This window comes from Macrotis lagotis, chromosome 1, assembly GCF_037893015.1.
Source record: "Macrotis lagotis isolate mMagLag1 chromosome 1, bilby.v1.9.chrom.fasta, whole genome shotgun sequence".
NCBI lineage: Eukaryota > Metazoa > Chordata > Mammalia > Peramelemorphia > Peramelidae > Macrotis > Macrotis lagotis.
This window is the reverse complement of record NC_133658.1, coordinates 497363842-497376422: the sequence shown is the minus strand read 5'-3', so window position 1 is coordinate 497376422 and position 12581 is coordinate 497363842. Positions and strand designations below refer to the sequence as shown.

At 33.5% G+C, this 12581-nt stretch overlaps 1 protein-coding gene across 1 annotated transcript in view; it reads right to left on the bottom strand.

Annotated features, from left to right (window-relative positions):
• Positions 1 to 12581, bottom strand: part of TMPRSS3 (transmembrane serine protease 3) — an 89348-nt gene that overhangs the window by 13024 nt on the left and 63743 nt on the right. The window contains exons 7-12 of the mRNA XM_074210328.1: positions 11713 to 11756; positions 10364 to 10529; positions 9439 to 9608; positions 8400 to 8495; positions 3575 to 3717; positions 1326 to 1478 (exon numbers count right to left, since the gene is read on the bottom strand). Coding sequence (XP_074066429.1) covers positions 1326 to 1478; positions 3575 to 3717; positions 8400 to 8495; positions 9439 to 9608; positions 10364 to 10529; positions 11713 to 11756 — 772 coding nt within the window. The remainder of the gene's footprint in view (positions 1 to 1325; positions 1479 to 3574; positions 3718 to 8399; positions 8496 to 9438; positions 9609 to 10363; positions 10530 to 11712; positions 11757 to 12581) is intronic.

The following is a 12581-nucleotide window of genomic DNA, read 5'->3' as shown; positions in this document are numbered from 1 at the left end:
ATCTAACCCCCCTCATTTTACAGATGAAAAACTGCAGAGAGGTTAAATTTTTTGACCAAGGTCATGCAGATCAGAGCTGGGATTCAAACCCACATCCTCTGATTTCAAATCTAAAGCTTTACATATTGCACCATACTTCTAAATAGCAACTTTATGAGACACACCTAACAATATTGATATATTTTCTACATGCTAATCTAGAATGATTTCGAAGAGTGACATGATATTAGTTATCGATCTTTGTACATACAAAGCATATCTGTGCACCAGGTTCCCACCTATATTACAATTATCTAACCAAATGAAGCAAAGAATTTGTTTAACTAGACTTCATGGCATTTCATATTTCTCTTTTTCTCATTAAATTTTTAAGGAATTGAACAATTTTGAAGAATGTTATATCCTTCAAAGAAGTATCAAAATGAAGCTTAAATTTAGTTCATGAATTATTCATGAAACAGTATACAAAATGGTAAGCAATAAAAGTTTTCAAATGAAACATCTTCTGATAATGCATTGTATGAGTTATATAGGTCTAAGATACATTGAGTACATGAAGGTAGCTTCCTCATGTAGTCTTTCATAAAAAATTATAGGAAGAAAAAGAATAATTCTGGGCATGTTAATTCATTTAATCATATATTAAAAATGGAGCATCTAGGTGGCAGAGTGCATACAGCACCAGTCCCAGAGTTAGGAGGCCCTGGATTCAAATTTGACCTCAGACACTTAATAATAACCTAGCTGTGTGACCTTGGGCAAGTCACTTAACCCCATTGCTTTGCAAAAACAAGAACAAAAACATAATTAAAATATTCACAACTTCAAGGGACGAAATCCCCTGTCATCAGGTACAAAGAACAATGAATTTAGAATCAGATAATAAGGGTTCTCTGTCATACCTACTAATTGTGAAGTTCACCTTGCTGAACCTCAGTTTCTTTCTCTATAAAACAGGGAGGTTGTACTCTGTGGCCCCTTATGTCCCTTCCAGATCTCAATCTACGATTCTATTACCTTATAATCAGATAAACATGCATCAAAGCAAGTCAACAAATATTTGAGTACATAATTTACCTGTGTATGTTACCATTTGGTTCTTACTCTACCTTAGTCTAGCTATCCTCATCTCAATAGACTCTAATCTTATCTAAAACAATGACTTATCTTGTGTGACATCTGTCAGATGAAGAAATAATCCTTAATTATTTTTATAGGAACTGAAGGATTCTCTTTAATTTGAACCAGAGAGTTATCTGGAATGTGAAGTTAGATTAATATTTCAAAATAAGTAGAGGAAACTAGTTATAGAGTTGGATACCAACCTCCATCTGTTCATGAATCCAGTCCAGGAAAGAGGTAATTCGAGTGTAGACTCCTGGTTTATTTACATCAGCACAGCCAATTCCAAAGCTGGTAGCTCCCACCAACTTCCAGATCTTCATCTCTTCACAAACTAAAGGTCCTCCACTATCACCCTTAATGTGAAAACAAAATGAAACACCTGTCAATCAACATAGGCACTGTAAAATTAGTCTCATGTATTGGTTCACATTATTGACTGAGCAGAAGTGATCACAGTAAAAGTGAAATGGCTGCTTAGTAATCTCTCAAAGTATTTCACAATTTTATCTTTTAAGTCTCACCTACTCAAGAGAATATAATAGTTTACTACTATTGTCTGTTTTAGTGTTTGTCAAAGTGTGTTTGAGAGTCTCTTATGATAAGCAATTCTTTTGTATGGAAGAAATAAATAGTTGTCCTACACTTTATGTTGTAGACTGAGTACCTCTCTTTTGGAGAAACCCTAGAAATGAGCCATAAATAAGATTAATGTGATTCACCCCAGTACTGAACGGATGTGTGCGAGGAAAAAGCATATTCCTTTTCAAGTTTTTCTCATCACTGAACCTCATCTTGTTAGGTGAAGAGCTGAGATGGATTTCATTTGGAAGATTTCATTCTGGTCCCAGAAATAGTGATTTATATTATAACACATAACCACATTTCTACTTAGAAATATGAAATAATGAGATCTTTTCCACATATTAAGATCTTTGTGTGTTGAAACTTTATTCCCCTCAAATTTATAGAATCTGAATTGACATAATATATAGATTTCCAAAGAGAAAAATTATTAACTTTTTCCATCAGAGACCTTTGATCCTTATTTTGAGAGAATAATCCAAAACTCTTGGCTCTGGCCAAAAAAAATTAATATGCAACTCCTTAGGAAAGTTTATAACTATATTATATATCTATTGTTCTGAAAGCCTATACAATTTTAATTTTCTCATATTTTCACCCATGAAATCAGCCAAGAACCAAGTCTCTCAGTTGTCTCAATTATAATTTCACTTAGTTCACCTACTCACAAACAACTGCATAGTACCTGGGATTACAAATAAACCTTCTACATGTTCTTTGTTAGCCTATCTTTAATATGGAAAGTATTCTAATTCCATGTTTTTATTCACCCTAAACTACTTACTGAGCTCAACATTACTAACACAGAGAACTGTTAAGTAGATGTAATAAATAACAGCTTACTCTGAACCAAAACTGGAACTTACCCCGAAAAAGAAAAAGAAATTTTAATACAAAGCAGATATGGAATTTTTCATTTACAGAAAGAGAAATCTAGAATGCTATCTTGAATAGCTTCCACAGAGATACTCTAGAGCCAGTTTAGAGTGACTCTGAAGAGTTGATTGTTAAATTATCAGAGTGAACATGTGTAGCTTGTAAAAGAACAAATGCTAAAAACCAGACTTGATTCATTTTTTTAGTTGATGTTCAAGATCAGGGGTCAGCAAACTATAGCCCAAGAACCAACTTTGTCCCACCCCCTATTTTTGCCAACCATTTGTAAATTCTTGAGTTAAACATAGTTTTTACATTTTTAAATACAAAAACATTTGATTCGTAAAATAGTAAAAGCTATTCTTAGTTTATGGGGCCCTATGAAAACAGACAGTGACCTAGATTTGGAGAACCACAGAAACCCAATCCCATTTCTGTGAGAAATAACTTTTAATAAATTTCTTTTAGACACCAAGCCTTTCCTTTTCATTCATCTAATATGGACATTAAAACACATAATAACTCTTTTGGAGTGATCTTCAATGCAAAACATAGCAATTAAAATGGGTAGCAGAAAATGAGTCTCTCATTCTAAAAGTTCTTCAAACTAACACTGAAGACACTCATTGAAGTTTCTGCAGTAAGTGGCCCTAATTGAGAATAATACATCAAGGCACTCCTCCTAGAGTTGTAACTCAGGTTATGGAGGTTGTGCCCTCTTCTTGAAGAGCAAATAAACTCCTTTTTGTTCTCTGAAAAAAAAAGAAAATACATCAAGAAGATCAAGTAAAAAATTCTCTCAAGAAAAATTCTTTGACCACTCTTGACCTTTCAATTATCCATAAAATGAATGACTATAAGAAGTGTAAATGACCAGAAATTCAACAGTCTACAATCCATGTGAAATTCTGTTCAAATAGGCTTGCCAAGCTTCATTTTACTGTCTTGGTATTTTAAATCCTATGAATAAGTTTTAGTGAAGAATCCTTACCTGACAGCTGTCCACACCACCCTTTAAATAGCCTGCACAGAGCATTGAGGGAGCAATGATTCCACCATACACATCTTTATGATTACAAACTTTGTTTGAAAGTAAAGGAACTGCAGCATGATTCAAAACTGGCGAGGCATCTCCTGTTTCAAAATTTGCATTGGTATATGTCAGTTGAGATAAATTTCCCCTTCTCACAAACCAGATTTAGCTAGCGGTTGCTTTGTTCAATAAGGTCGATTAAATATGATCTATATAAGCAAGGGGGTAAGTTTGAGTAGGGAAACAGTCTATTTTATACTAAAATAATATTGGGCAAACAGAAAATCTTAAGAACTTGTCAACTTCCATATAGTCAATACAAGCATATTTGGTTTTGTGTTAGACATGCTTCACAAAAATGATATGTTTATTGAATTTTTATTTTCAAATTATACTTATCAAAAGAAATTTTGATGAATATTTCTGTAAAGTGAAAAAAGTAATTCCTAATCTGTCTTTTTTTGAAAATTCATATTTCAGTATAACATGTTTCAGAAAGTTAAGAAAGCTCCAACATTTAGTACAACATGCCATCAACTTTTACCCTAAAAAAAAATTATAACAATAATAATCATGAACACAAAAAGGGAGTGGTTCAAATAATTCTTTTTGGGTGGACTTCTGAATCTGCATCTCCATTGTATTGCTTTTGAGATTATCACTATCAATGTACATAAATGTAAAAGATGAAATTTTTGCAGTATCAAAGGAAGTAAATTAATCCAGTGTTTTAAACAAGGTAATAAACTGATTAACAAGGTGACTTATTGCTTTTAAAAAAAATCTAGTCCAGTTCCTTGGAAATAATAGCTTATACCTATTTTGTGATTCTCAACAGGATAATCTGGGGAGTAAAGAATATTTTTATCTTCCTACAAAAATATATTGAAAGATTACAGATGATGTGTCTGACATCTTCTAAAACATAATTCTTTTAGTGGTAAAGGACAAAACAGGGGTAAGTAGGGCTGTGTTAGAAATAGTTAATGCTATATTCCCATATGATATCCTATATAAAAACTAACACATAGAAAGGACTTTCTTGGTACTAAGTTCATAGTAAATACATGATAGCTATTCATTGATTGATAGGTGGACTGTATTGCATTACATTTTTCTGTGTGCTGTACAAGTAACAGTGTGGTCATTCTCTGGGGATTTGGGGACATAACCCTAACTGTCCTCAAAAAACTTAGAGGGAGGAAAAGAAAGAGCCCTTTCATATGAGAGAGAAACATGATTTCTTTCTCTTGAACTAAAAGGAGAAATCAAATCCAGAATTTGTTATAAATAGAATCCTAGGACCTAAAGTTTTTCAGAAGAAAAGAAATAGAAACTATTTGAGAATGAAATTCTGTTGACACAAACAGCTCTGAAGGAAAGGAGGATTGTCTGACCTGATGAACACATGTACAAATATAGAAAGTTTATCAGATGTGTAGTCAAGAGAAATAGACATCTCATTCTCTGGAACATAACCATTCACAAATTTTAAAATATCAAAATTAATGAATAAAGACAAAAACATATATGCTTCCATGACATATACATATTGGATTCTAGTCTTTTGTCCTGATCCTGCTATATGAGTGGTACATGTGAGGTTCATGTAGGACTTAGCCAAGTCTTTCTAGGACAAAATATTGACATAAGCAGCCCATTGTTCTCTCTCCCCTCACCTCAGGAGCATATCTTTTCTTATAATCAAAAGTATGCAAGTTACTCTGACATACTTTACAAAATCATCAGTTATAAAAACATAAAATGAAATTTTATAGCCAGGATGGCATGGTTCCTTTTTGTTCCTAAAGGTTACATTTCACAGAATGAATCATTTTGGATGTTTCTGTGGGAATTTCCTCACTTTTAATCCATCCTACCCCCCTTGGAAAGAAAAGACCAGATAAGATCAGCTTCCATCAAAATGGATCTCATTAATCAACCTAGAAACTTTAAAGTGACATGGATGCATACAAAGAAGTAGCAAGATGCTGAAAGAATAACATTAAGAATTTTAAAGCTCAGAACAAACTGAGGCTAGCAATAACAATCAAAAGTCAAAAAAAAAAAAAGGAGACTGAGAAGGACTTTAATATAAACTATGAAAGAGGATGACCAAAGAAATCATAGGACTTAAACTTGGGATAGATAGGACTATGATGACAACTGAGAGACATTAGAACCACTCCATTCTGAAGGACTGTTGTCCTTCAGCCTCAAAAAAGAATAAATGATATCACTGTGTTGGAGTCAAGGTAAAATGTGTCTGTCTGATTGATCAGACCAATGAGCTTGAAAGGTTCTACCATGATTCAGAGTCATATAATTCATATAAACATCTGCAGTGGAGATATCTCTAAAATTGTGCATCTCACATTTCTTTTGAGGTCCTGCATTTATGTTTCATTAATAGAGCACAGAATCTCCTTTGATAAGCTCATACTTTGTCAGTCTCCCATGTCACACAATAAATTCCAAAGTTCTTCAGAGAGAACTTTATATTATTCTTATATTCTTCTTCTTTTTTTTTGCAAGGCAATGGGTGGGGTTGTGACTTGCCCAAGGTCTCACATCTAAGTAAATGTTAAGTGTCTGAGGCTGGATTTGAATTCGGGTCCTCCTGACTGGGTCAGTGTTCTGCACCACCTAATTGCCCCTTGAGAGTATTCTTGTGCCACTTTCTGATTGCCATGTGAGCATTTACCTCGTATGAGTTTTTCATAAAATTGTCCTTCGGGCAAATGAACATTTGGCATTTAAAAAATGTGGCCAGTACATTGGAGTCATGCTCTCTACAATAAAGTCTGAATGCCTGGCAATTCACTCAAGGATAGAGCACAGTGATACCCTCTCTTGCTATGTGATCTTCAGAATTTTTGTAAGACAATTCAAATGGAAGCAGTTCCATTTTCCTAAAGTGGTGTGGATATACTGTTTGGATTTTATAGGCATACAAAATTGTGGTCAGTACAAAAGCTGACCTTCAGCTTGGTAGTCAGTCTAATCCCTCTTCTCTCCCATGGGCACCTAGGTGGTGCAGTGGATAGAGCACTGGTCTCAGAGTCAGGAGGATGGGAATTTGAATCCAGACTCAGATATTTGCCACTTGCTAGCTGTGTGTGACCTTGGACAAATCACTTAACCCTGATTGCTTCACATCCAGGGCCAACTCCAGTCTTCCTGATCCATATCTGGCCACTGGACCTTGATAGTTCTCGAGGAAAAAGTGAGGCTGGTGACTTAGCACAGCATCCCCCCTCATTCAAATCCAATTCAGGTGCTTATCATGGCATCACCTCCCTGATGTCTTGGTCTTCTTCAAGAATGAAGGACAAACACCATCATCTTCTCTTCCATACTTTCCTTTAGTGCCTTCTAAATAATGAAGTACATGACCACTTATCTACAACATTCAAATTTCTCCATTTGCTATAACTAATAATTTCATGTATGGAAGGTATAGTGCTGGCTGGCAGCAATATCACCTATAACCAAAAAGTGTCAAAGAAAAAGGAAAATTGCCCTATATGTATTTTAAAAATGTTTATAGCAGGTCTTTTTAAAGAAGCAAAAAGCTAGTAACCAAGTTTCCATCAAATGAGAAACAGATATGTGTACCCATCCATATTTGTACACTAGACATTAAGCTTCCTATGTATATTCCTTTTGCTTTTAACATTTTAAAACCTTTTACTTTAATGTCTATTTACCTTGTTCCTCATAACAAGTATAGAGAAACTTTAGATTAAAACAGATTCTAAAGTTGAAAAAAATATTTTTGTCAATAATAATTCAAATTTAGCAAGAGACATTACTTATTCTGCTAGGTCATTTTTGTGGTGGAATTCAGTATGCAGTTTCTCAGTATAAACGTTTATAAAATAAAGTTATTACTAGAAAATTGAATATATGAACATTTTACCAGTTGATTGACATATATTGTCTTGTTGCAATATATAACATACACTCTTCTACAATAGATTCCAGTATTTTCAGTTTAATATACATAATATATACAAAGAAAATAATGTAGAGAGTATTTTTTTGTTATTATCAAAGATTGTGTATACATTTCTTGTGGTGTGTACATGTGTGTCCCAGTTAATGGTGTTCTATTAATTCAAAACAAAGTTGTTATTTTCTTTTTTGTTTTATAGAACAACTTTGTTTTGAATTAATTATGTCCACTGACTGATGCATAAAAATAAACACAATGGCAAGAGATTGTGAGCTGTAGCTATGGATGGGTATAGACCAACAGATTTTATTTTGAATCTGAAGCAGCATTTGTAAGAGGTTCATATATGAGTGAGGATGACCCAGAAACTACAGAGGAAAAAACATCTATCCCTTAGTACACAGGATAGAAGCATGTCAGATTTTTACTGACAATTAAGATTTTAAAAGAATTTTCAAAAAAAATTTCAAGGCGCTGCTTGGTACAGTGGCTATAGCATCAGCCCTAGAGTCAGGAGGACCTGAGTTCAAATCCAGCCTCAGACACTTAATAATTACTTTGCTGAATGACCTGGGGTAAGTCACTTAACTCCATTGCCTTGTAAAAAAAACAAAAAAATATTGGCAAATACAAGGTTATGATAATACTTGTGATTATGAGCCTATTTTCCTCATTTATTCCTTCAGGATGAAACATAAGATCATCTAAAATTACAAAGGGAAACATTTCTCCAATTCCTCATAATCCCATGAAAATCTCTGGATTTTCATGAGATCTCTATTTTGGTATATCACATTTCACAATATTAAACTCCACAATACTCACCTCCCTCTTCTGTGGCCCCCCACCCTGATGTCCAGCACATTTTTCCATCAGGGAATTCCTCTTCAGAATTAGGTAGACAAATTGGTTGAATTGTATCTGTTTAAAAAAAATACCTTATTTTATATGCAACAAAAGAGAAAAGATAAAGTAAAATTTTTGATTTCTTCTCTTTTGAGCATTTTTCAGTATGGATAAAATGAAATCATATGAAAAATAAAAGTTCTTGATAATTTTAAGAGCTAACAATTAACCCCAGGATTTATTTTTCTTATAACAACAACCCTAGAATAGAATAGAGATGCAAATAATATGTCAAAGATCACATTAACATTCTGAACGCAATATTTATTTTCATTTTCATATTTTTCTGCTTCTTTCCTTTTTATAATTGCTTAAATTATAATTTCATATGAATATGTAACCTAGCATACTAAATCATATCAATAGACCCCTTTGCCAGTGAAATGTAACAAAATACAAAAACATATTTTATTATACTATCTATGGGAGTGGGCAGAATAAATTTCTATTTTAAACTGAGTACATAATGGAATTTTAGGTATGCCTAAAATGTTTCTATCCATTTGCAAGCCTTTGTTAAGTATAATCTAGTATGACATAATGTCTTCTCTACCTTTTTCAAGTATTTATTTGTCTATTTATTATCTCATGGAACATACTGAAATATAATACTAACTACTTTGGGGAATTCAGAAAATGGTGAAACAATCCAAGATAAGGATTATCTTTCCAAAATAATTCCAGGAAGAGAAAAAGCACAACCCTGTAAATATGAATTATGATTTTAATTTTAAAAAACAAGAAAACAAGGGGCAGCTAGGTGGTGCAGTCGATAGAGCACCGGCCCTGGAGTTAGGAGGACCTGAGTTCAGATCCAGTCTCAGGCATTTAATAATTACCTAGCTGTGTGGCCTTGGGCAAGCCACTTAACCCCATTGCCTTGCAAAAACCAGAACAAAACGAACAAACAAAAAAAAAAAACCCAATAAAACAACAAGGGAGTCACACTTTAAATTACCATCAAAGGTGAGAGGTACAGCTAGTTTCATTAGAGCAATGTCATTCCCCAGTCTTTTTGGCTTATACTTGCTGTGGTATATGATTTTGTCCACTGAATAAGAAGGAGCTGGTGTATCTATTAAGGTCACCAAACCAACTTGTATTGTCCATGAACTGGGTATGTATAGGCTGAAATGGAATTTAAAATGGTAAAGGTACAGAAAACAAAAGTGAAAAAAAATCACCCAAACATATTGTGGAAATCAGTGTTGAAGGAGGTTCAAATAAATGTAAGAATTCATGTCACATGGCTTTTTATTTCAATAAGTGACCAAGGAACAACAGTAAAAATCACACATGATTCAATCATCAGATTGGAAAACGATATTCCAGAAGCAAAGATATAGGCTACAGTTAAGAAAAATTTACCTAGCAAAACTAAGCATAATGTTACAAGGAATATGAACCTTAAATAGAGAATGTTCCTGATTAAAACACCAGAACTGTGTAGAAACTGAAGTTTAAACACAGGAGTTAAGTGAAACAAAAAAAGGAAAATCTGAATGAACACTTGTAAGGACTAAATAAAGATAAATTGCTTACATTATAAAACATGCTAATATTAAGAGAAGAATGAAGAGAGGAAAAAGGAATATATGGCAGGAAATGAGGAAAATTATCTAACATAGTCACAGTGAACAAGGAGAATTGTATACAAACAAAGGGTGGGGAGTTCATAATACAAAAATATTAATAGCAGCTCTTTTGTGTGGTTTCAAAGAATTGGAAACGGGGAGTGTGTTCATCAATTGGAAAAAGACTAAACAAATTTTTATGTATGGATGTAATGGAATTCTATATTGTGCTTTAAGAAACTATGAAGGGAATTAGTTTAGCAAGAACTGTTTAAGAAGAGTAAGATAATCAAGGATAGCAGTACTTACTCATAAACACAGTGGGCTGCAGTGACAATCCACACAGGAGTGATGAGTGAACCACCACAGAGATGATATCCCTGGAACTGGAGGCTAACTTGCCAGGGCCATTGCATAAGGGACGACATGTTTCCACCAACTATGCGTGGGGTATAGCCTATCCTCAGACCACAGGCTGAAGGAGGGAGAAAAAAAAGTACAAATTTGTTCAATTGACCAATATTTAAAACATTTTTCACTGCCTCCTTCTACTTCATATCTCAAATATATTACAGTCAGAGAGGGAACCATGTTACATTTAATTCACTTCTCTGATTATAATCTTTTTTTTTGCCTGCCATCATTCTTCCTCAGTTATCTATTTCCTTCCCACCCCCACCCCCCAGTCTCACGTAAATTCTAGCTCATCATCTTCTTTTCATAGTATTAAATATTTAGTGAATCAGTTCAGCAAGACACTTCCCTTCACATGCTCTAGAATCCATGGACCTTTACCTTTTCATTGCTTTTCTCCTAATTCCTGTATCCTGTTCCAGAGTCATGACATTTTACCATAAGCATCCTTTACAAATTCATGTTCTCTTATTTTCCACCATCTAGCTCCTTTACTGCTTACAAATATAGTCAGATCGCATTTATCCTTAACTCTGCCATTTCTTCAGTCTTTCCTTTTTTTTCTTTCTCCTCATCTTTCTCCTGCATACCCTACTTGATTAGTTTAGTATCTCTTTCTTGGTCTTCTTTGTCAGGATCCTTCCTTCATCTGTCTCCAAACCATAAGAATTTATTCTGGACACTTTCCAACACTATCTCAATAGTCTTTCACCTACTAATCTAATTTGCACTTCCCATTTTTAGAGAGTTATACTTTAGAAAGTATTTTGGAATTCTTAAAGTGCTATAAAAATCTGATCTGTGTTTTATATGGAACATTTTGCCTTCTATTCCATTTCCAATGCTTTTCAATGTTTGACAATTACAAGTTAGCAATTGCTGGTTATATTAGTTATTTAGATATTAGACTTAGTTTGACAGGAGTACTTACTTATAAGAAAGAACCAACAAACCAACAAACTCCTGTCCCAAAACAAAATTACCTAAAAACAAATATCATAGGGAAATATCCTTTCTATTACATAAAGAGCATTCATTCTGACTCTCTATCCTATAAGATATCTGGGATAAACTAACCTGAGACTGAAAGAAATTATACTCATTTCTTGCCCTTTAATAAAAAGATGAGAAATACAATGGCCTATTTGAGGGCATGAGATGAACAAAAAGATAGACATATTTATTAGGTGTCCCAAGAGTCCATCTTCTTCTATTTTAAATCTTTTATATCCCAAAATACTTACTCACACACTTTAAGATGATTACACGTCCAGAAGAGCATTGCTCCCTAGAATAGAAATAGTAGTTAACCTATTTCTCAAAAGATATATCCCATGAAATATGTTTCTTGGTAAGTGAGAACATGAAGTCTTATTTGATTCTAAGATAATGATTAGCTAAATTTCTCCCAAGGTAGAACAAGGATAATAATTTAAAAGAGATAACAATGAGATAAAAATAACAAAACTTTGTTTTTTATACAATAAGTACAGCATTAGTGTCCAAGTGCTACACATCAATTAATAATGAGTCCAAAAGACTGAAGCTAGACCAAACCACATACCTCTGACCAGTAAGGGGATATATTTAAAATCCAGAATGAGGCATGCATTTTTGATATGACAAAATTAAGAATCTATTTTTGTAAACTACACATTTGTTGTGATTTTGTTATTGTTCAGTGTGGGAGATTACATTGGTCAAGTCCAATTAAGTCAAGAAGCATTAAAAAAGTTTCTATTTTGGGGGCGGCTAGGTGGCACAGTGGATAAAGCACCGACCCTGGAGTCAGGAGTACCTGGGTTCAAATGCAATCTCAGACATTTAATAATTCCCTAGCCGAGTGGCCTTGGGCAAGCCACTTAATCCCATTTGCCTTGCAAAAAAAAAACCCTAAAAAAATGTTTCTATTTTTGCCAGAAACTGTACAAATAAAAACCTAGTGCCTTTTTTTATCATAGTCTAATGGGAGAAAACAATACAAGATTATATATGTACACATAAATACATTTACATGCAATTTATATATGTATGTATGTGGAAACAACATAACTTATATGAATTGTATATATATATATATGTATATTAGTATTATTATTATGTTATAAATTAA